Source organism: Mus pahari, chromosome 12 (genome assembly GCF_900095145.1).
Source record: "Mus pahari chromosome 12, PAHARI_EIJ_v1.1, whole genome shotgun sequence".
NCBI classification, from domain to species: domain Eukaryota; kingdom Metazoa; phylum Chordata; class Mammalia; order Rodentia; family Muridae; genus Mus; species Mus pahari.
Genome location: NC_034601.1, coordinates 9,348,583 through 9,374,145, shown reverse-complemented (window position 1 = coordinate 9,374,145; position 25,563 = coordinate 9,348,583). Strand labels below are relative to the sequence as shown.

Below are 25,563 nucleotides of genomic sequence, written 5' to 3'. Positions count from 1 at the left end.
TATATATATATATATATACACACACACACAGTAGTATACTGTTGCCTTAGTATATGTGTGTGTGTGTGTATGTGTATATATATATATATATATATATATATGTAAAAATATATATGCATACAGTAGTATACTGTTGCCTTAGTAGTTTTTCTTGGTGACCTCGGTGTCCTTGTCAAGAAGTCTATCATCACATACAGAGGACTCTTCTCTAGGCTCTTATTTCAGTGGGCTCTGACAGGTCCCACTTGACTGTGTGCTTGTTCTTATGTTAGCACAATAGTATTTTGACTTCCCTGGCTTCATAATAAGTTTTAAAACCAATACATTATATATACATATGAAATTATCAAAAGAAGAATTTAATTAATTAATAACAAGTTAAAAAAATACACAAAGGGTGAGGCTGACAATATTGTATTCTTTTAAGGGTCTCTTACCAGGTTATGATAGGGCTTGCACTGAACCTGAGAATTGGTTTAGGCCATGTTGATGTCTTACCAAAAGCCTTCAATGAACACAAGGTGTCTTTTCATGCTCGGCTGACATTTCTGTAGTGATAACCGATTCTCTTCTCTCTTTCTACATACTTTCTCAGTGCATTGTTTTTGGTTACTATGGCTATGGCAATTATGCACAAAATTGAGAGCTATTTATACCATCAGCTCCAGTCACATACAGAGATGTTGCTTTATGGCATCCCCATGTCTACCAGGCAGACCTGAAGGCATCAATCCTCCTGTCTAGGCTTCTTGAGGGTGGGACTACAGAGGTATACACCCACCCTCAGCTCTCTTCTCTACCAGCAAGAGCACACACTGTTGCAAACCATATCGTCATTACCTCCGATTTATAATTTTACATTCTGCATAAAAACAGTTAGAATCAAGGTTGAAATAGTTTTTTACTTGTCCATATCTTATTGTATTGATTAGCTTGCTTTTACTGTGACAAATTGCCTGAGATAACCAACCTAGTTAAGGGAAAAGCGTGTTTAGGCTGTGGTTTCACAGGTCCTGTCACTTTGGCACAAGTCCATCCTGGTGAAAGTGTATGGAGGAGACAGGGGAGAAAGTCGAAAGGGCGAAAGACTCTGAAAAACTGCTCACCAGAGCAGCTGGCCAACAGAGTTCCTTCTCCACGTACCAGGCTTTGGGAATTCACACAAGTCCTATCAGACCAGGCTTATAGTTGGCCATCAAGGTGTTTTAAAGTAATAGATGACTAAAGGGCTTAAGAAATTCCTAAGAGTGTGCAGATGAAAGAGACTAGGTAAGCCCCTTGCACCCACATGTGGAAACTGATTTTCTATAGTTTCCTAACGCTCATGAATTGCCTAAGCATAAAACAAGTTGTGCTCCATTTACAGTACATGATCTTTGGGTATAGAATGAGCTCTAAAGCTGAGAGAAATACCTAGTTAGTTTGTGTTAATCTGTGATTTCAATGACTATGCTGCCTTAGGCTGATGGTAAGGCAGAGGTACAGTGGTGAAAGAAGAGGAGAGGTTGGGAGAAGCCTCACTGCATCCTCCTCATAGCCCGTTAGGTTAGGAGCCTCTGAGTGACTAATGAACGCAGTGCCTCAGGACCACTCACCTCTCAAGTCCACGGCCATCTCCTAAGGTGTTTCATTCATTCAGTCAGTGTGCCGCTTGTTTCGCTTGTATACTCTGTGGTTCTATGATAAAATGAGTGACGATCGCATTGTCTCATGTCTGATGAGGAGAATACGCTAAGACCCTTTCCCTTGAGGGAAATGTGGAGTCATTATAACAGGGTAGGTAAACCACGGTAGATTTTATACATGTATGGAGCACTGTGATCTGAATGTGGGACGCCCTCCACAGGCTCCCAAGGCTTAGTCCCAAGTTGGAGGTAATGGCTTAGGTTACTGGGGGTGGGCACTTGGCTCACTTCCTAGTCACTGCTCTCTAGACTGTAGATGCAACTTGAAGAGCCACTTTTCTGCTGCCATGCCTGTCCTGCCATTTTAGACTTTGTCCTCACAAATTACAAGGCAAAACAAGAATGCTAAGTAGCTTCTTGCCAGGTACTTGCTCACAGTCATGAAAAACAGAACTAATAAAAGAAATGAAGAAACCTGGCCAAATACAATAAAGTTAAAAAAGTTGTCAAAATAAAAGTTACCAATTCTAGGTGATATAAAACTCCTTGACTTGACTGATAAAAGGCTTGCCTCTGAACTTAAATGTAAAAACTGAAGACAGACAGAACCCTGACAGTGTTACTTACAGTCCTACTTAAGGGTTCCTGTTCTCAGGTATCAGGTAGCATGGCTGCCAGGGTCAGTGACAGAGAGGACAGAATCTCTCTTGCCAGCAGAGCCTCTGTGGCACATACATTTCTTGTTGCTGTGACCAAACACCTACCTAGAATTCCAAGGGAAGGGTTCTTCTGGCTCCCAGCTCTGACATACAGTCATCATGGCTGGAGACGGCATGGCAGCAGGAGGAAACAGGTACACATCTGCTAGCCGGAGAGACAAAGGCTGAGCTAACTTGGCTTCCTCCTCTCTCTTGATGTATTCAGTAGGATCCATCCCATGAAGCAGGACCACCTTGGATGTCCTGTCCTCAGTTAAGCCTCTCTGAGAAACACCCTCAGCAGACAGACTCTCTTGCTCATATCTCCTACCTGATTCCAAATCTCATCAAGTTGGTAAGAAGGATCAACCATCACAGCATCAAGCAACAAACTTCAGAGAGCTGAAGTGATGATTCTGTTACTACAGTTACAGCCATGTGAAGAGCTGTCTCACCAACTTGATCTACTCAGACAGAAGCAAAAAAGTAACCCAAATGACTAAGTAAAATGTTTTTCTAAAGTTTATTTACTTACATTCTTGACATTCTTTTTAGGCCTATTTTTAAAGCCCCAGTCAGGGTGAAGCAAATATGTTAGAGCACAGTAGGGCGGACCTCCCTCCTCCATCTGCTCAGACCTCAGTGTGTGCTGCTCCTTAACCCTCAGTTCTCCCCGGGCCAGATTTCAGAAATACTGTGGGCTACAAACACTGCTGTTTTGTGAGCCTGGACAGCAGATCTGGGCTGTCACCACCCATACCATCTCTGATGGGATCACTTTTTAATATAAGAATACAAACGTCTATAGATTTTCCAGTCAGCCTGTATTGAAAACCTTTGGGTGCACACATGCATATAACACACAGACTAAATTTATCCACATACACATGCACTAAATTGTCTGCCCTCCAAATATATACTAAATTGTCTACCACCCCACAAAGTTGCCAGCTCCCAACTCTACAAGGTCTATCTTAATAGTCAAGAGTTCTTTATTCTCACCAAAGACAACACACGAACAGAATATATATTTTGTACTACAATGAAGAGTGTAATGAAGAAATAATGCTTCAAGACAACTTCCTAACAAGAATATATTCACAAGACAAGGACAGAAGAAAATGCATTTTCAGTCTCTGAGGTGTTCACATCCTGTCCACTCAGGCTGTCCCTTACACCAAGGCCTACCTACTTCATTATCTGGCAATTCAGCTAAAGAAATAATCAGACAAGAGCCAAAAACTATAATCAACAAGCGGGAGTGAAGACAAGGGCATTTTGCTGTAAGCATAGAAGTAAACCCCAGGAGCTGCCTGCAGTGCCTGGCTGCACGGCTGCTTAACTGGACGATGGAGCAGTTCAAGTCTAATACAGCATGGTCTTTGTTTTCAAGACATGGTTTCTCTGCATAGCCCAGCCACAACATGGCTAGGACTATGGATATTATACTAAGTGAAATAAACCAGTCAGAAAAAGATACACACTGATCCCATTTTAAGAGCTACCTAAAGAGTCAAACTCATAGAGACAGGTAATAGGACAGGCTCCTGGCAGCTGGAGAGATGGGAGTGGAGGAGGTGTGAAAGGCTATGGCACTTCAGTGTGGTTAGGTGAAGAGACCATGGAGATCTGTTCCAAGACTGTAAGACTATATTTGACTGCTTAAAAATGGTTCAGATGATAGAAAACAGGTAATTACATTATATTATATAATATTTGTCAGTATTCTAAGAAGATGTGGTGGTTTGAATAAAAATGGCCCCATAGGCTCTTGGATTTGAATAATAGTGCTATTAGGAGGTGTGTCAGTGGGAGTGGGCGTTGAGGTCTTAGGTGCTCCAGCCATGGTAAGTATAGCATTCTTTTCCTGCTGCCTGCAAATCAAGATGTAGAACTCTCAGCTCCACTTCCAGCGCCATTCGTGCCCGGATGCCATCATGCTTCCTGACTTGATGATTATGGACTAAACCTCTAAAACTGTATGCCAGTCCCAATGAAATGTTTTCCTTTATAAGGGTTACTGCAATCATGGTGCCTCTTCACACCACTAAGAGCCTAACGAAGAGAAGATTAGAATAACGTGTGTGTTTGTCTATCAGAACTATTGAGAACCAGCTGTGAATTTTTATAGTGTATGCCTCACAAGTAGGAAGTGTCAATACTTTCATTTTTTTTTTTTCCTAGTGAAAATACTGTCTTAACATAGTCTGTAAGAATGTTAGGAAGGTCTTACCTGGGCTGGAGTGCTTGCAGTCACAGGAGGTGGCGAGGCACTGACTTTTGGCTCACTGGGGGATGCAGCTGAGCCCTGAGACTCCTGGCTCGCTGGCTGGTCTGGAGACAAAGCATCACTGCTATCTTCGTCAAATGAGAACTCGCCGTGAGTGTGAGGGTAGTCCTCCTTCACCACGCCTGCAGAGAGAGCCACGGAACTCAGGGGGCTGACCAAGAAGGGAGCGTTCAAGGAGGTGGTTTAAAGCTGGGCTCTCCCAGGGGGAGCCATACTGCTATCATGTACTCTTTGGGGTTTGATGTTCTAGTCAGATCAAGCCTTTGGATCCAGCTACTGCTGTAGGAGGGAGAGGAGACTAGAGTGCTTTGTGGTTTTGTTCTGTGTGGTGCTGGGGATGGGCCCAGGGCACTGTACATGCTAGCCAAGGGGCCAGAGCACCCGCAGCCCTCTAGTCCTGATGGAGGGGAGGGGAAGGTTCTTGATAATACTGGAGGATATCACAGCAGGGAGGGGATCCAGGATGAAGGACACTCAGCCTCCTTTTCAAAATACAAGCAGCAGGGCAAATGTGGAAAGAGAAGACCCTCCTCTCAACAGAGTAATATTTAAGAGATGCACAGACTTTATTTTTTTAAACCCTGACCTGGAACCCAAATGTTAAAAGCAGGAAGCAGAGGAGAAAGTGGGCATGTTATGGGGCCTCTGCAAATCAGTTTCCATTTCAAAGAACAGCACACCTAACTACACTCACACCTCACTGCTGGTGGCTCTCTTTCCAGATGTTTGGGATCAAAGTTGATGGTTTTAGAATTTTGTGATTATAAACTGCCTACGGTTTAAACTCACACTCTTAGTAGGAAGTCCTCAGGGGTACAAGAGCCATATAACTAGTTTCTCAATATAAAAAACCTGCTGACTGGGGACCCACTGTTCATCTTTCCTGCTACAACTATGATAGAAACAAACAGTGCAGTGGTGACACTAATTATCTTTCTAATAGACATAATGAAGTCTACCAATCTGAAAGAGTAGAAATGAGACAGTACAGTAATTTACCTTAGAAATGTGATAATGGCATGAGACGTTCTACTGACATAAAATGGGAGGCCGTACTAACTGCACCAGAGGCCATTTCCTAATCTATAATAAAGAATCCCAAGAACCACTAGATGACCAGCAGCTTCTAGCTAATTCAGAAAACAGCATCCTTGATGGATGTTAGCATCTTAGGCAGGTCTGTTTTATCTGAATCCCCTGTGCTTTCCTTTCTCCCAGAAGACTGAAACTAGTACCCTTGCCTATAATTGCTTCCTTGACACTCGAATCCACAGGAAGGATGTTCTTCTCCACCAGCTCCATGGGACCAGGCCTTTGAGCAATCTTCTCGTTCAGGTCATCTGCCAACCGAGCTCTCTTTAGCTTCATCTGTGTGGCCTGAAGAGATGGCTCTGCAAACGTTTCTGGAAGAGGAAGCATAGCTTTAACCATGGTGCCTAGCAGGCCACGTAACTGAACTGAGAGTGATGGCTGAGAGTGCTTGGTAGATGTGGTATTTCAGAGTGGGCTGGCTACCTGTCTATGCAACACAGCAGTTCCAAGGCTGAATCACCATGAACTGAAGCTGCAATGGGAGCTGCCATCATGTGCTGACAGTAGGAGGCCAGATTTGTTAGAACGCTTTTTAGTTATCAGGGAGACACAGCAGGAAGACCAATATGGCCCAGAGCTCTAAAAGTATATGGTTCTCATTTGGCTTCGCTGGAAAGGCAGTTCCTAGAAGGGGAGGAGCATGAAATCTTAGGATAGAAGTGTATTTTCTTTAGTGGGAAGAACTATGAATCATATTCTTGGATTGATCTGTGTGTATCTTAGGGTCAGTTATCATACTTAAAAATTTGAGCTTATTTTGGATCAAAAATCTCATTTTACACAGAGATTACAGTGCATAGAACTGTCATCTCATATACTTAAAATGATGGAGATACTATAACAGACACAAAGCCACTGTAGCTCTCCCACCTCCTCTGCTTCATCCTGTCAGTTCTGGAGCTTGTGGTAAGTCACTAACATATCCTCCCACTGTCTTGAGCTATGTTTATGTTGCTTTAAAAATAAGCAGGGAACTAACACTCCAAATTCTGAGTTGATTCTGAGCTCTCATGAGGGAAGCACACAGAACTGTACAGGAACACTATAGACAGGGGCAGGATCAGCCAATTATGTTGATGTTTTCAATGTTTTTGTGAAGCCTTGTGTTTCTCTGTCTTCTCACTTTCATACATCTAAGTGAAAGAAGCAAAGAAAACCTTCCACAGTGGGAAGCAGAGCCAGCAGGTCCATTGAAGCCAAGGTCCAATTTTTGCTGTTGAACTCCAGAAAACAATTTAGGCTCTAACCTGCCAAATACCCAATTCAATCAAATTTGGCTAATGTCAAAATATGGCTGTGGTTTTAAGGTAATTCAAAAGTTAACGAAGATACATCCTTTTTCATTCTTCAGGTCTCAACTTTCATTTTTCAATATATACTCATAATAAAAAAAAGTAAGTGTGTGAGTATTTGCCTGTATGTGTGTGTGTGTGACCCATGAGTGCCTGGTGGTCAGGGAGGCTAGAAGACGGCAGCAGATCCCATAGAGCGGGAGTTACAGGAGGCTATCAGCTGCCTGATCACAGTACTGCAACCCAACAGTGTCCTCTGTAAAGGACAATGTGCTTTTAATTGCTAAGCCACCTCTTCAGCCCTCGGGCCTTCCTTTATTTTATTTTCATAAACAAGAATTTTGAGTAGATGTATTTATTTTTATTTTAATTCTATTAATGACATCTTCTAGAGTCAGAATTGCCTTCTGACTCTAGAGACACCATTGTGTACACACACACACACACACACACACACACACACACACATGCACGCATGCCTGTTGTTCTCTGCTGTGTTAGTGGAGGGCTTGTTGAAGTCACTGATCCCTGACAACTGCAGGGCTCTACCTGATATTGCTCTGATAAATTTTTCAGTTCAAAGGATTTCTGAGAACACAAACCATAGTGGAGAAAGGCACACATTTGCCACCTCCTGCTCAGGACAAAGAAGGACACATAGGAGCACACTTTTTAGGCTTGTGGAGGCCAGTACAGTACTTAGTACTCCTTTAGAGCATATTCTAATGCAGTTATCAGCCTGTGTTTTTCTCAGTCAGAGCTACCTGTCTTGTTCGCTGTTTCTCTCTGCTCCTAAAGCACAGAGACTACAGGAAGGCATGCCGCTTTGCCTTGCTCATTATTGGGCCACTGGTTCTTAGCATTTAGCCAGTAGAAGCACAGCTCTCAAATGGGTACCTACTGCTCTTGAAGAAGTCCATCTTTGCCAGTGTCTGAGCTACCAGGCTACCATCCTGCATGTGAAGACCGTTTGACGTCTGTCACCAGGCCCAGAGAGAATAGACTTTTTCTGTCTATGAATGTCTGAGAGGTTTCCAGATCCTTCTTAAAGCTTAACAGACGTGATTCTGTCCAAGGATGAAGCTTTTTCTTTTTCTTTTCTTTTAAACTTTTGCTTAGTAAATTAGTTACAAAAGCAGAATGATAGGAGGTGGTAGGGTAAGTAGAAAGCTGGAAATCTGTGACAGAGAAAAAAGATGGCTGACTCAGAGAGAAGGACAGCCATGTGAGTCACGGATTCTGCAGGAATGGAATGAAGTTGTCTGGCCTTCAGGGGCTAAGACTAGAATACCCAGAGGTGTCAGAGAGAGTCATGTCACAATGACTGTTGTATTTAAGAGGAATAGCAACATGTGCGGGCACCACCTTGACTAGATATCAGTGAGATCCAAGCTAGATAGAGAAGAAGACAGACAAGTCAGTCTTAGGATGACAGTACAGGTGGACTTAGGAGGCAGCTGGCAGAAGCACCGCTTTATGAAGTGATCTCCCCCACCCCCCAGGTATCCTACACAGAGATTCAGTTTTGAGTCTTCTTGGTGCTATCCAATTTGAGGATGCCAGCCTGTGGGGTAAAGCGTTATTAAAATGGGAATAAAGAAAAATGCTGGGCACCTCACTTTCCTTCAGCAAACACAACCCCCTTACCTTCTAAAATGTGCATCCTGACCAGCTCAGAGCGGTCTGGGCGGCTCCGGATCTTGTGCTTCAGAAAATTTTCAGTCTTAAAAAGAAAAGTACTGCTCACAATTCATTGTAGTTTTAGATTTTCTTCAAAAATAAATTATATACCCTGTTGTATCTTTGACAGAATGACCAGAAATTAGTACTGAGGAGAACTTTCATCTATCTCATAGTTTATAGTGTAGCCTTGCAAAATCACCCAGAGGTTTGAAGTATATTAGTACAAAGTAAATACTTTATAGAGTTTTATAGTTAAACTGAGAAAAGCTCAAAATTTTAAGATAAACTTTAAATAAACATAAGATGTAATCCCTTCTGAAATGGTGCCCTGAGAAGACCTTGGGCACTAGCTCTGCACTCAGTCCCACAACATCCAGAAGAAGCTCGACTCCCAGGGGCTCTAACACACCCAGGATTATGGGTAAGGAGACCACAACATCTGCTCCAACACCAGGAGTATATAAAGCTAATACTTTAGAAAAGTAGACATTTATTTAGATATCAAAATTATTAAAAATAAAATTTTATTTGTGTTTATATTCTCAGGCACCTTCTCCTTTATTTAATTCTCAACCAACAGGTCTAGGAGCTTGTTACTGCATTCTGGGGACAGTCATAAGGAATTTTCATAATATTCGTATTTCTATACTGCATAACAGAACTTGTCCCCCCGCCCCGCCCCAGGCAAAACAGAAAGAAAGGTTGTGCATAATGGGACTGAGCCCCATCCAGTGTGTGACCACAAAGGAGCCACTTTCAAGAACACAGTTGAGTGTTCCATGCTTATTTAGCTGTGCTCAGTCCATAGGCAACACAGTGTCACAGACCCATGGAGAAATTGGCCAAGGACCTTCAGAAGTACATGGCTTCCTTGTCTCTCTGCAGGGCTAATGCACAGCAGAGGCTCTTGCCTGGTTTGTCTGTTAAAGAGCTGGTCATGCCCTAGACTGCTTTCTTATAACACCCAGGACCACCAGCCCAGGAAGGGCCACATCAAAAATGGGCTGGGCTCTGCTAATCAGTCATTGGTCTAGAGAATACCCTATAGCCTTGCAATGTGGTGGGGCATTTTCTGAATTGATCCCTCTTCTCAGTTGATTCTAGCTTTTGTCAAGCTGGTAAAAAGCTAGTCAGTGAAGCCCTGAAAACACATGGATAAAACTTGCTACCATTTTGTTGTGTATGTATGTATATATGTATGTATATGTGTGTGTGTGTGTGTGTGTGTGTGTGTGTGTTGATGCATCTTTATGAGTACATGTGAGTGTGTGCATATAGAGGACAGAGGCTGATGACAGGTGCCTTTGCATGATAGAGTTTCTTTCTGAAACTAGAGCTTACGGGGTTGGTTAGACTGGCTAGCCAACAAGCACAAGGGACTTTGTTACCTCAGCCTCCTCAGTGCTCTGGCAAGTCCAGACTTAATTTTATATGGGTGGATTAAACTCAGCCCCTATGGCAACGTATTTATTGACTTGAATCATCTCTTCTGGCAGAGTTCCTGATTTTAAAGGAAGAAAACTGAACCACCACACACTTTCTGAAAATCTCTAAGAAACTACCCCAGAACACATGCTATCTATATCTGTATCAGGCGTCTTGGAGACATCATGCATGTTCTGCAGTGATATATTTAGGAGTACGAGTGCCTGGGATACGGCAGAGAAGTAAGGATTTTAAAGAGAAATCACTCACTCTGGCTCGCTCCAGGCTTTTTATCTGCTCATGGAATGCTGCTGGACTCTTCAAAGCTGTTAGGAAGAAAACAAATTGATTCTCCAGCATAAATAGGAGCTTACATCTTAGCTCGCCACTCTGATGACCCCCCCCCCATACACACCTGTGTTGACATTTATTTACCAGGTCCTTTATAAGACCCCTACAAATTTGGACTCTTCAATATTACCCAACTGAACGTACATCCTTTGCAAATAAAGCAAGTGGCCATTACAAACAGAGCTGGCATATAATGACTATAAATGCCAGGTCAGACCATTCTGTGGCCCAGGAACAGTCACAGGTGTTTGTTCTTAGTGCCATATGCTTCTAAACAAAGCCCATGTGATCTTGGAACTTGAACATGGGGACACACAGCACTCATGTCTCATAGATCTGAGGTGCCATCTATTCAGAACTCACAACTGGTTATGGCGAAGCACAGTTAAGAGTCCTGTTGGTCTCCCTAATAAACCTGAAAGGTAGGTATGAACTCCAATATAGGTGCTCAGAATGTGTGAGTCCCTAAGGTCATATAGCTAAATGTTGGTCAATAAGTGGAATTTTCATCTCATATTCTAAATTAAAGGATCATGTTCTTTGTGGCACACCACAGCGCAACACATAAAAGAAGACCCTTTAAGTATTCTACTTTAGAATCTCAGCATAAGATGAAGTGGTGTTTACATTCCCATCTGTCATCTTTGAAAACTCTGGATTTGCATATTATCCCGCACTGTCCTGTAATAGCAGGCATGGAAGAACCATGGACTTAGGTCAGTAGATGGGAGACAGGACCAGCTCCCCACAGTCAGGGTTGATCTAGCAGTAATGCCTTAAGCACCATTGTCTGATGCTGCTTGGCTAACTGGCTGGGACACCTGGCAGATTACCGAAGTGTCTTTGGGTTACCACAGCTGGATTCAGAAGGCGGGCAGTAAGGAGTCTTTACAAGTGTCACTAAGGGGAAAAAAACCTGAGGAGAAAAAATTATCCTCATTAACTGAGAAGTGATTTCTGGGTTAGCAATGAGTTATAGGTCTAGAATTTTTTTGAAAATTGTTTGTTTTGTAATTTCTAGTGTTTTAAAGTTAATTTCTAAACACTAAATAGTAGATACATAATAACAATCCAGATGTATAATCCTATGTTATATAAAATCAACCATTCTCCCCTCAAAGACTTCCAAAGCTGGTGTTAAAGGTGAGGAAAAAAGTTTAGACAAATATTTCAAAGTCAACTCTTACAAATCTCTTGAAGGAAACAGCTGTATTTAGGGCAGAAATACTGCACTAACTGTAGTGTTAGTTTAAACTGATATGTATAGAATTAGTTAGATCATAGCCTACTATCAAGGAGAATGACCATGAATTAAGTTTAAGTAGAACAAGGTCATGGGTTAATTGTATCACATCATTCTTACAGGTTTAATCTCAGATGTACCAGCACTGTTAGCAACTCAACAGTTTTAAAACTCAGACATTAAAATTCACAGTATTCACAGTGCCTTAGAGGCATTCTTCTTCATTAGTGTAAAATTCAAGCCCATTTTATACACTGCTCTTTTTAAAAAATGTATTCTAAGGGTTCTCCTAGGCGGGCCCTGCTGACCCCCGGCTTTCCTGATAAGCTTGAAAAGAGACCTTGAGGACTGAAGGAAGCAGGGCAGGCTTTCCCCGGGAACGCCCATCCTGTCCCAGCACACCAGAGACAACAGCAACTTGGTCTTACGTGGCATGATGCCCTGGTCCACTAGTTGTTCTCTTGTCCTCCTTTGTTGCAGCCTCAGCTGGAGCACTGTAGAAAGGAAAGAGTTGATTAGCAACCACAGAAGCCAATGTTCCAAAGGGGACACTGTTTGTCGTTTATAAACATCCACTTCACTATCCAATAAGAAGGAAATCAGCTGTGCAGCTGAGTTTGGTGGCCATGTCTCTAACCTCAGCTCTCAAGGAGCTGAGACAGGAGGGTCAGCCAGGCTGCACAGTGAGTTCCAGGACATTCTGAACTACAGGTGAGACCTTAACTTAAGGAGGGAGAAGACATTACTTGGCACTAAGTTGTAAAAAACAATCGTGATTCTGCTTGTTGGTCAATTCTGAACTTAGCAATTCTTTTGTTCAGTTAAATGACAAACGCTAGGCATTTTCCTATTTAAAAACTTCACACAGTGCTCAAACAAACAAAGATGGTTAGCTTATGTGTTATGACTTGTTCAAAAGAGATCTCATTCAGAGCAAGGATGAGATTTCTTGACAGTTTTCTATGTTTCTAGCAATAACAATTTACTTTAAGAAAAGGCTGGCTTGTTTAGAAAGACTTCTCTGCAAGGAAATAATTTAAGAGAAGGAGCTTTAGTGATGCCTGAGTGCATACAAATTAGGCCAGCGAGAAACTTCTGAGTTACTAATGTATAAACACACACCCCACACGCTCCGAGAAACCTGCAACCAACTGGCATCACTGTTTAATACACAGTAAAATACATTAAATTTAATACATTGTGTGAATTGGTAGAAACAAGGCCTACATTAGAAAACGTGGACATCTAACTTGTCAAATAAAAATTAACTTACTGTACCCCCTGATCTTACTGCACCCCTGATCTTACTGCACCCCCTGATCTTTCTGCACCCCTGATCTTACTGCAACCCCTGATCTTACTGTACCCTCTGATCTTACTGCACCCCCTGATCTTACTGCACTCCCTGATCTTACTGCACCCCTGATCTTACTGCACCCCCTGATCTTTCAAGGGGATTCTTTCTCTTTAGATTCTCTACAACAAGTCTATCTAAAAAAGAACATGTCAAATAAAACTGAAAACTTTTTCCTAGTTATTTTAAGCTGTTTTGTTATTATTTTTAAATTCTGGTTAGGATGCTTCAAGGTCTGTATAGAAGTCACCTACGTGTGCTTCTCACCGGTGGGGAGAGAAGGCAGCTCAGCGCGTGGAGATGAAGGAGGCTGAACGAAAGGCTTGGCATGCAGCACACTGGTGCCTCCCATTTCTGGGAGACCCCCGTGTGCCCCAGAGACCACAGTCCTGACAGCTGTTGGCCCTGTGAACATTTCCGAGTAGAGTCCTTCCTTATGCTGTGGAGCCTGGAACTGTCCTGTGGCTCTTATGAACACCTTCTTATCAAGGCTAGATATGAGGACTGAACACAGAAATGTGACTTGGGGTTTTCTTTTGGACCACAGAGTTTCACTGATACTGAATTTAGAATTGAAACAGTTGATAAAAAACTGTTACAGAGAGCAAAAGCCAAGTAAAAGCAACTTAAACAGCAAGCACACTAGCTTTTTTTTTTTTTCTCTAAAGAAATGGAATTTGCCAAATAGTACAAATTATTACACAAGGTAATGCTGTGTAGTACATAAGGGTGTCACATCAAGGAGAATCCCAAGGAAAGCAATGAGAGGACAAAGGGAGAGGGTGTTACTCCAGTTCAAACAGTCAATGTTGGTGAGACGCTCCGCTCCAGCAGTACAGTCTTTCCCTGCTCCCCAGGGATCCTCAAAGAAAGGTCTCAGAAACACCAACGGCCCCTTAAAAACAAACAACCCTGGGAGGCAGAGGCAGGCAGATTGAGTTCAAGGGCATCCTGGACTACAGAGTGAGTTCTGGGACAGCCAGTGCTACACAGAAAAATCCTGTCTCAAACAAACAAACAAACAAACAAACAAACAAAGGAAAAAACTAAAAACAAACCCAACCTAACCAACCAACCAACCAAAAAACCCTCAAACAACAACAACAACAACAACAACAACAACAGAAAATCTGAACTCCACAATATGATATGCAGGTGTGAGCCATGTTTGGATATAGAACATTTTCTGCACAATGACTTCTGTGGATGATGAGCACATTACCAGTTACTTGTCTGCAAGCCAATACCATGACAACAGCGTGTGCATCTCAGAGGCTCTTTTGAGTGGTTGCTTCAAGAGTCCACAAGCACAGGAATGCAGCCCTCGGTCCTTCAAGACTGAAACTCACCCATGTTGACATGAGTGATGCACCAGCTGTGAGGTTATCAGACCGAATGGATGAGCGAAAACTGTGAGGTTATCAGACAGAATGGCTGAGCGAACGCTGCTCCTGGGTTCCTCATGCCAATACTCCGGGCTGTAAATGTACAGGCTTTCCCCTATGTCCCCATTTTCTCATCTGAGGATGGCAACTGGGTGTCCAACGATTCCAATCAAATCTGACCCTAGCTATATACTCAAGAGTGAAGGCAAGACTTCCTAGACTCCCTCACTTTCAACTACTACTCACTAGCCTAGGCTACTCATACTACAAGATCCTCCTCACACTTGAGTATTCATTTGCCTGACAATTCCACAAAATGCAGGAGCGCACTTTATTTATGACTGCTGCTTTATTACGAAGGCTACAAGTCAGAAAGAGACAAGGAAAGAGGTGCATTGGGGTGGGGGCCCCTCACTGGGCTTCCTTCCTTTCTTTGACTTTATCTGTGCCTTCCTGAAACTAAAGGTACCCAGAAGCCATCTAGGGCCCTCAGCCACCAGTCACATAGCATACCCTAAATGTTCTCATCACTGGCAACACTGAGCAGCCTGTGTATGAGGACTAAGATCAAGGCTCACAGAAGATGTTTGCTCAGCCCCAACCCCCATCACCTAGGAAACCATTTTTGGAGCTGGATGCCAGGAACCAGGGGCAGAGAGCAGTCATGTGTCATACCACACAGCAGAAGCACCAACCACCAATTATTTTATTTTTTATTAAACTAATAAAATTTATTTTAAGATATATAACTTAGTATTGACATTTTTTAAGTTATCAAAATAATTTATAATCGTTAAATGCCTCTTAAATGTACATGATGTTTTCTGAAGTTAAAAGTAATATGCATTTAACCAGTTTTTAAAATCTATTTGGAACATTTACATGATAGAAGTAGAAAAAAATCTCTTATGAAGTTCTCTATGGAAGAAAATTGTGAAAAGTTCCTGATTAGACAGAAATCGTTCCATCTCCAAGGGAGAATACTCTCGGTGTAACTGTGGCTTCATGGAATGAATTGAATAGTGTTCCTTCTGTTTCTATTTTGTGGGACAGATTGAAGAGTATTGGTATTAATCTTTGAAGGTCTGATAGAATTCTGCACTAAACCATCTGGTCCTGGGCATTTTTTTGGTTGAGAGACTTTTAATGACTGCTCTTATTTCTTTAGGGGTTATGGGACTGTTTAGATGGCTTATCTGATCCTGATTTAACTTTGGTATTTGGTATCTGTCTAGAAAATTGTCCATTTCATCTAGACTTCCCAGTTGTGTTGAGTACAGGCTTCTGTAGTAGGATCTGATGACTTTTTTCAATTTCCTCAGGTTCTGTTGTTATGTCTCTTTTTTTTTTCCTTCCTGATTTTGTTAATTTGGATACTGTCTCTGTGCCTTCTGCTAAGTCTGCTTAGTCTGTCTGGTTAAGGGTTTATCTATCTTGTTGATTTTCTCAAAGAACCAATTGTTAAAACAAAAACTATGCACAAGTCACATGTGTTTTTCATCCAGTTTCGTACATGGATAAAATAAGCCACCTCCCCCACAACTTAGGTCATTCTGACTGAAGAGAACAGAATGATTTAATGATGCTCTCAAAATTCCTTGTATAACTCTCCCCCCAAACAAGAACACGCACAGAGCTCCTCTAAGCATGAGGCTGCTGCATGGGTTTGCTAGAAAGTATCAGTAGTTGATAATGGGACAAGTATTTTGAAGCAAAGATGTTAGAAAGGACATGTCTGGAGAAGAGGCAGACTTGGAAGTAATATGTTATATTATGTCTGTTGTAATATGTTATGTATGTCTGTTGTAATATGTTATATTATGTATGTCTGTTGTAATATGTTATATTATGTCTGTTGTAACATGTTATATTTTGTCTGTTGTAACATGTTATATTTTGTCTGTTGTAACATGTTATATTTTATCTGTTGTAACATGTTATATTATGTCTGTTGGTTGCCAGCTCTTTAATCTTCTGTCTGTACCAAAATGTGAACAGTATGGGACAGTATCTAATAGATAAACTCAGGTAGACATAGGGTGCCACAGTACATTGCAAAGCTTGGTGAATTTTAAAATACAATTATGGTATTTGTTCACATTAAACACAACAAATGAGGAACAACTTGATAAAGGCTATTCTTAGAATTAGTTATAAAGTACTGTTAGTACAAACTAATAATTTTAGAAAATAGCAAACTTCCTTTTAGTACTCCACTCACCCACACAGAATAAATGGCTGTGGGCAGCTGAGCACACTGCGAGGCAGGGGAAGGGCAGGGGTGGTTTTTGTGCTTCTCAGGGACTGTGGAAAAGATCACGGACTGTGAGATAATGCTGTGATCTTCTGACTGCAGAGGTTCCTGTGGCTCTGGATGAGGTGTCTTGTCAGGAAAGGCCACTCTCCTCTCTCTAGAGACTCCATATTAACCAAAGCTGCTCCATCCACATGGACGAAGAAAGCCCCAGAGCACTGGATGTTACTTAGCCCTTTGCAGTCCTGAACCCCTAGACGCTATCCCAGAGTGCACACCAGCCTGGCGTACTGTCTTATGGCAGGTGGCACAGGTGTCTGAGAGAGCCTGGCATACTGTCCTATGGTGGGTGGCACAGGTGTCTGAGAGAGCCTGGCGTACTGTCCTATGGCGGGTGGCACAGGTGTCTGAGAGAGCCTGGCGTACTGTCCTATGGNGGGTGGCACAGGTGTCTGAGAGAGCCTGGCGTACTGTCCTATGGCGGGTGGCACAGGTGTCTGAGAGAGCCTGGCGTACTGTCCTATGGTGGGTGGCACAGGTGTCTGAGAGAGCCTGGCGTACTGTCCTATGGCGGGTGGCACAGGTGTCTGAGAGAGCCTGGCATACTGTCCTATGGCGGGTGGCACAGGTGTCTGAGAGGCCTGTTTCCCTGGAAAGGGCTTCCTGTCCAGATAGTGTACCTGAGAGTCGCATCCTGGTCCCCTCTGAGACACTGAATTACACTAATGGGCTCATGACACCACAGCCTGCATGCTCTTAGTAAGCTGACTGACACTGAGTACCTTCCATGCCCCACCCCTTGCAAATGACTGAAGGCAAAAGATGAATCCATATGAAGTGAAATTCTGGTGGAAAGCAGCTCAAGCACACACCAACTGTATGCTTCCATCTTTCACAAAGCAAAACCGCAGAGCTAGGAAAGCAAAATCGAACTCACATTTGAATAGTTGCAGAGGTTGCCTTTATTTTTGGAAACAAGGAACTAAAGCAATCCATTATACTGCCCCCTGAGAAGTCCTTAAACACAGAACAGAGCTTAAACCTGTATGTTTTTTAAAGGAAGTGCTGATATGCAGGAATATACTTTACACAAGAAGCACTGTATCCTCTGTGAAGCCTCAATCTCAGTGTATGAATCCCAAATACTGTGCATGTACAAAGTTCCCTGCTGAAGGTGGCAGACGAGGGTGCAGTCCATCTGCTCATGCATGATTCACATCTTTTTTCTAAGTATCTGTGCCCTGCGTCATATGAAACAGGAAAATATGAAGAAGAAAGAGAACCAAAGGGGAAAACAATGGCTGCATGTGAGGGGTCTGACTGTACAAAGCAAGGCAGCCCACAGAAACATATCTCCTAGGTTGGGCATGGAAGGTCAAGTTGGCTCATGTCTAATATCTGTCTATCAAGTAGTTTAGTGGACAAATGAGATTTGCTACAGCAACCAGAGTGCACAGCCTCTGGTTGTGTGCTTTGCACTCTGTTGTCATAGTCTACACAGTGACGAGACTGCAATGTAGTCTCAGCGGCAGGCTGTATCTGCTAACGGTGCCACACAGATCTCAGTAGCCACCATTTATTGCTTGCTTGTTTCCAATGTTTGCATAATGATATTCTGGTGGGGTTTTGTGCATAAACTTTATTCCTCATTTCCTAAATTTAAATTCTAGACAAGAGACAAGAGGGTGCCTTGATGGTCTCTGCACACAGCATGGCTGCAGGGTAGTAGCAGTCTGTGTACAGCATCATGTTTTGAAGTTGCACCAGGTAAGTGAGATCACGAACAACTTTCTGTTCCCTCCATCATGGTGAAAGATTTACTTACTGACTCTGAGGTGCCGTGTCTCATGCTCTCTCAGGGCCAGTAGTCATGAACGTGGCAAATGTTTTGATATTAAAAGTGTCTTAATTACTTTCCCTTGCTTCCTAAATAGTTGAAGATAATAAAATTAAGATTAATATCTAATACAGAAGATCTTACATATAACTTACACAATACTTATATAAAATTTCAGCTTTTCAAGTTAAAATGACCAGTATTGAAAATTTCACTTTCAAAGAGTATTAATCACAAGGAACAGTTGGCATGAGCTGAGCAAGCCAACACGAAGCACAGCTCTGGCTTCGTGTGAGGGACACTGAGCACTGTGTGTTACAAAACAAGTGGAAAGGACACCGTCTGGGAACCAGGATGGCGCGCAGCCAGGGTCTGGAGATGCTGACTAATCATGCTGCAGTGCCGGGTGTAAGAGGACCGGGAGTGGGGACCTGCAGCTGGCTGCAAGGCAGAGACAGGAGCCGGTATTTGTTATTTAACTGTAGCACAAGGGTGAGGCAAACTGCAGGTTCATGAGGGGTGAGGAGACCCTGAAAAACAAAACCCAAAGCCAAGCAGTCTCATACAGGCTGGGCAAGCTGGGGTGAGAGCAGACGGAAATGAGATCACACCTCAGAACTCATGATCTACCGACAGAACAAAGTGCAGGGCAATAAGCGACCTCAGTTTCAGCTTCTTCCAAAGAGACGTTGGAGCAATTAAGATAGTCAAATGGTTGGGCTCGTTTGAGCAGGATGAAGTGAGGGGCCTGACTGTACAAAGCAAGGCAGCCCACAGAAACGTATCTCCTAGGTTGGGCATGGAAGGTCAAGTTGGCTCATGTCCAATATCTGTCTATCAAGCAGTTTAGTGGACAAATGAGATTTGCTACAGCAAATCATAGCAAGAAAAATTTATACTGAAGAGGTAAAGTGACAAATTATTCTACTTTCCTTCAAAACAAATGTTTAAAATGGTGATGACTACTAGTATTTTTACTTCCACTATTACTTCAATTATGAAACTATAAAACTAGGAAAAAGCCTTCCTCAGAGATTCCCTCATTAATTTTATGTTTTAAATATCAAATTATGTGTCTGTGTGTGGGTTGGTGGGTATACATGTGTACAGGTGCCATGGAGGCCACAGATGTTGGATCTCAGAACCTAGAGTTGCAGGCAGCCATGAGCTGACTATGTGGGTGCTAAGAACTGACTTGAGGGCCTCTGGTGTGTAGTTCTGGTGTGTACTAACTTTCCAGATTTCTTTGCTGGGAAGATTTACTTTTCAGTCACAGGGGAAGAAGTCAGTTCAGAGGCTTTCTTCTGAGCCCAGGTTTCAGAAAAAGACCCCTGCCTGTGATGCTAGTACCTTGATGTAAGTACCACATTTTTATGTAAAAGTTTCCTACTTATTTGTTGAAATTAAAGTGAAGGTATGCATAATGGCCAATAAGAAGAATGTGAAATCCATTCCATTTTACCCAGACTTCCTGTCCCCTGTCACTGCTGTGAGAGCCCCACGGTGTCAGAAAATGTCTTCTGAGCATCCTATTAAAAGTAAATACATCCCAGCACTCGGGAGGCAGAGGCAGGCCGATTTCTGAGTTTGAGGCCAGCCTGGTCTACAAAGTGAGTTCCAGGACAGCCAGGGCTATACAGAGAAACCCTGTCTCGAAAAACCAAAAAAAAAAAAAAAAAAAAAAAAAAAAAAAAAAAAAAAAAAAAAAAAAAGTAAATACAAAGTATGCAAAGAAACACACAGCACAGGGCTGTATTAGTCATGGAGTTTGTGAGTTGGCTTTAAAAAGTGAAATCTAGCTCTTTTCCTTCACTTAGTACTTGTACTGCATGGCTTCTTGTTACTAAAAACAGAGAGAGTTAAGAGCCTTATTCAGTTTGGTAGCATCTTTTGATAATACAGTTGTAGATCAACTTTCTAATAATGGATTTAGCATCCTGACAGAATCATTTTGCTGTCTAACGATAGTACCAATATATACTGTTAGGAAGTATGAGAGTCTGTCTCTAACTGTTCCATGATGTGTACCACCATGTTTTAGTAAATTAAAAAGCAAAAACTGCCTTCATCTTCCTAACCACATGGTGACCTCATGTCAAATAATATAAACATTCATTGAGTTGATAGGAAGACAGCAAGTGTCCTGGGACAGCAGGACTGGGCTGTGATGTGGAGAAGCTCAGGGAATCTTGGGGTAACATCTCAATGTTCCAGGGCAGGAACTTTAATAGAATAACTTTCTTCAATGATGTAAGAGTTGTTTTGAGATGATGCCAGGCGGGAGTTTTAAGCCTGAGCATCCTGTAGACAGAAACAGAGATGTGAGATGCTCAGTCTGGACCTTAGGAGGCTCAGATTTGATATGGAAGCAGAAATGCCAGATGACAATTGGCCTTGTGGGTCCAGGTCTCAGAAACTAGGAACAATGTATCATTTGAAGCCACAGGCATTTGCTGAGGCAGAGATACAAACAGAAAGCAAATGAGTTCAGGGCTCAGCTATCAAGAAAACCAACAATTAAATGTGCACGTGGAGGTCAGATTCAGAAAGAAGAGAGCACGGTTGTCAGGGGAGCCAGAGTGCTGCTGCTTCCACACACAGGAGCAGCTTTGTGGAAGTTAGGCTGCGGGAGGAGAAGCAGCAAGAAGCAGGTAGGAGTGTGTCCCGGAGGCTACGGGCTGGGCTGACACCCAAGGAGAGCTTTGTGAGGGGAGTACTCTCTCCTCAGGGGGCTCAGAGCTTTGGTCGGACACAGCCAGGGAGTTCTGAGTGATGGCTTATATTTTCTCTGAGAAGTAGCAAGAAAGGTGCAGTGTTGAAAGTGAGGATGATGACTAGGTGGGAGGTCAGTGGAGGACGCATGGAATACTTAACAGCACAACTGGAAAACTTGAAACATTGCCAGATAATAAGGCAGCAGCTATGGTTGGCAAGTTACTCACTGGCCCTGAACTATGCCATTTTTATCACCAAAAAGATCACAGGACACAAAATCAGAATACTTGGGGTCTTTCAAAAGTTCTGTATATGGTACCTTTGTTAAAAACAAAACAACAAGAACAACAAGAACCATACTTACAATTCTATTCTTAAGTGAAATGCAGAGAGCTCAGGTATGCAGACACGATGTGTGCACACATGTTCACAGCAACTGTACCACGACAGCTTACGTGCTACAGGAATCTGCAAAGTCTATACTGAACATGGAGTACTTAGTATTCAGCTACAGAAAGGAATTATGGATTGATATGGGTGAGGGAAAGAGAACTCAGCCCTTACGAGCACTTGATGCGCTTGCAGAAGACCCCAGTTTAGTTCCTGGCATCCATGCTCAGGGCAGCCTGGGCTCTGACACTCTCTTTTGGACTCTGCGGGGGCCCTGCGCTCTCTCTTCCTCTCCCTGCTTCCCTTTCCTATCTCTAACTGTGGATGAGCCTGGAAGACACATTATATGAAAGAAGCCAGACACAAAGTGTGACGTATTATTTTACTTATAAGAAACATCCGCCGGGAGTGGTAGCACACGCCGGTAGGATTTGCTGAAGGAGTCAGAGGCAGGAGGATCATGAGTTCGAGGCGAGCCTGGGCTACACATTTTTGCCAGGCAGTGGTGATGCCCGCCTTTAATTCCAGCACTTTGGAGGCATAGGCAGGCGAATTTCTGAGTTCCAGGCCAGCCTGGTCTACAGAGTGAGTTCCAGGACAGCCAGGGCTACACAGAGAAACCCTGTCTCGAAAAACCAAAAAAAAAAAAAAAAAAAAAAAAAAAAAAAAAAAAAAAAAAAAAAAAAAAAAAAAGAAATACCCAGAACAAGAGTACTGCTGGTGGCCAGGAACCACGGGGAGGACATGGGAGCAGCTGCTGCTGCTGCTGCTGCTGGTGGTGGTGCTGCTCTTTGGTTATGGCATTCATTCCTTTGAGCCTACACTGTGGTAATCATTGTGTAACATTGTAAGTGTATACAATACTACTGAATTGCTTTCTTTAAAATGGTCAATTTAATGTAAAGTGAATTTCACCTTAACACATTTTTTTTTTTTAAATAGAGAGTAACACAAAATATGTTAAGAAACAAATTTCTCAGGATTCAAATCTCCAATTTCCTACCCACTCCTGGTTTGTCCCCTCCCCACCAACACAATTCCATTAACCATTAATGGAGTGATCTGTAATCAAATAGTTACATTTTCTATTTTCTGCCTCATAGACTTCTGTGCATTTCCCCAGAAGCACACCTTTTCTGTATGTTTCTAGCACCTGCTACAATGCTTACTTAAAAACCACCATTTTTTTTTTCAGTTCACATGGGTAGTTAAAATATACAATTTGCTTCAGTTTCCTAAGAAACATTTAAGAATAAATTAACAGAAAGATTTTCTATGGGTCAGTAATTATCCTGGGGCAAAGTGTTTCATCTTATTGTGTGAATCTTGGAGCCTGTGTTTTTTTTCCAAAAATTAATCTTTTTTTTTTTTTTTTTGCATTTTATTAGTTTACTGTGTGGGGCACAGTCAGAGCACTAGTGGACGTGACTGACCCCCATCTTGTGGACCCATTACTTGGGGAGCCACCCATCTCGTCAGCCTTGGTGTTTACTTTTGAACTAATACTGGTAGAATAGACACAAATGTAATTATGCTGCTGTAAATGATAAAGGAGACTAAAAAGGACAGGCTACAAGCCAGGGTGTGAGGTCCACAGATGCATGGTGGATCCATCTCTTTCTTATTCCTACTCACACTGATTGTGAAATCCATGTGAACCTACAAATCCTCAGATGCTAAAGGAGCCATCAAAGGTCACATGGCTTTAGCTGTATTTTCAGGGTCTAGTTTGCTCATAGTAAAATAAGGTTCTTCAGTAAATTTTTAAAAAGTAAGGCAAAGAGATGAAAACAAAACAAAAACAAAACAAAAAAAGAAAACACAGTCTTCTAAAACAAAGCAAACTAAACCAACCAACCAACCAACCAAACCAACCAACCAACCAAACCAACCAACCAACCAAACCAACCAACTAACCAACCAAACCAACCAACTAACCAACCAACCAACTAAACCATCCAACCAACCATCCAACCAAATCAACCAACCAACCAAACCAACCAACCAACCAACCAAACCAACCAACCAACCAACCATCCAACCAAACCCAACCAAACCAACCAACCAACCAAACCAACCAACCAACCAAACCAACCAACCAACCATCCAACCAAACCCAACCAAACCAACCAACCAACTCAACCATCCAATCAAACCCAACCAAACCAACCAAACCAACCAACCAACCAACCAACCAACCAACCAACCAACCAACCAAACCAACCAACCAACCATCCAACCAAACCCAACCAAACCAACCAAACCAAACAACCAACCATCCAACCAAACCAACCAACCAACCATCCAACCAAACAACCAACCATCCAACCAAACCCAACCAAACCCAACCAAAGCAAACAGCAGCAGCGTGCCCTGCAAGCCCTGCTGTTTGTACTGACTCAGCATACTTCCACTCCACTTCCTGTCTAGAACAAAGGCAACTCAGCCACAAGCAGGAACAAACAGTATCTGCATCAGGGATTTTAGGACTCTTTTCTGACTAAAACAGGAGCAACACCAGATTAACTAAAATGCTGTGCAGATAAGTTTCCAAAGAAAGTTGCCTATAGGTGGAGCTGGAAGGAATGCCTTTCTCTTCAGAGTGCCAGTGGATGCCCTCTGCTGCATCCTTACAGGCACACAGGCCGAGGGAGACGCCCACTACAACCAAGCTGAAATGCACTCCAGGTGCACTGGTTCCCGCACTGATCTGCAGTATGGGGGCAGGAAGACAATGTTTTCACTACTCAGCCCTGGAAATTTACAGGAGCTTTGAGAACTCTGTTTGGCTGCTGCTTATGTTGCCATGGAAACAGACAGCTAAAAATGGGGTATGTTTCTTTAAACTGAGCATACCTTCACACAGATTCCTCACCCCTTTTTGCAGAAGCTGCAAGGAATGTCTGCTCGTCCTGGTATGACAATGTGACTGATATTCAGTTGGGATGGAAGGGCAGAGATCACACTAGCTGTAGCAGAATTCCAGAAAGACAGACCCACTGTCTCGGTGAAAGAGCAACAGAGAAAAAGCCCACAGCAGCATCTATGCAGGCCCAGGGCTCTAACAAGCTCCGAAGAAGCAGACATGTCCATGTACTTGCCTGATGCAAGAGAGATCAGAAAGTTAGAACAAGGTTTGATTTTTTTTTCCTCCCAGTTTTTGACTGGAAGAATCATGAGGCTCTTTATGTGAAGATTTCTTATCTATATGGTTCCAAGGGAACAGAATGCTTATTTTTCTTGCTTTGGGTGTAATGAAAACCCATCATTCCTGTGCAGAACAGTGGAGGTCTCTCATGGTGGGCTCTAGTTAAACCTTCATTTACTTCTTAATCTTTCTGCAATGACACAGTTGTCTAAATGATTCTGTAATTTTTTTTAGAATAAACATCTAAGGTGGGTGCTCTGAACAAGAACCAACCAGAAACTAAACAGGAAAACGGTTCTATTCACTACCCAAGAGCAGCCCGTGCCAGCTGCTCTAAGGAAGGAGCCTAGTCCAGGCTCCCTGCCTGCCCAGGCTTTTCTCACTTAGTGGGCCAGGAACGTGGTGAGCTGAGGCCTTCATTTATATGGTTAGTGTCCTTGTAAGAAGGATAGCAGAGATGGCAGAGAGCCCTTTGACTCATATAAATGTGTAAATGCATACAATTTTATATGTAGACTATTTATCTATCTATGTTCATATATGTGCAATGTACAACAAAGCACAGAGACATGTGAACACTGTTATAATTTGTATTATGCTAACAGCACTGTAACTACTCACACTGATCCAGGTGATACACTGAGCAGCTGTATGTGGCCTGAAGGGTCACCCAGCTGTCCTTTACACAACAGTACCACATTTCAGGGACTACAATGGCGTTGCATGCACAAAGAGAAAGATTGCTGATTGGTGTTTAGATTATATAATGGACGACTGACTT

The 25,563-nt window shown here is 42.6% G+C and overlaps 1 protein-coding gene across 9 annotated transcripts in view; it reads right to left on the bottom strand.

Moving 5' to 3' along the window:
* The window catches only part of Mrtfb (myocardin related transcription factor B), a 162,927-nt gene that overhangs the window by 30,622 nt on the left and 106,742 nt on the right, over positions 1-25,563 (bottom strand). For 6 of the 9 annotated variants that reach the window (XM_029544820.1, XM_029544819.1, XM_029544824.1 and 3 more), the window contains 5 exons: positions 12,128-12,193; positions 10,376-10,431; positions 8,645-8,720; positions 5,849-6,016; positions 4,557-4,735 (listed from right to left, as the gene is read on the bottom strand). In XM_029544820.1, coding sequence (XP_029400680.1) covers positions 4,557-4,735; positions 5,849-6,016; positions 8,645-8,720; positions 10,376-10,431; positions 12,128-12,193 — 545 coding nt within the window. The remainder of the gene's footprint in view (positions 1-4,556; positions 4,736-5,848; positions 6,017-8,644; positions 8,721-10,375; positions 10,432-12,127; positions 12,194-25,563) is intronic. The other 3 variants (XM_029544823.1, XM_021209121.2, XM_021209122.2) reach the window with 1 other exon arrangement.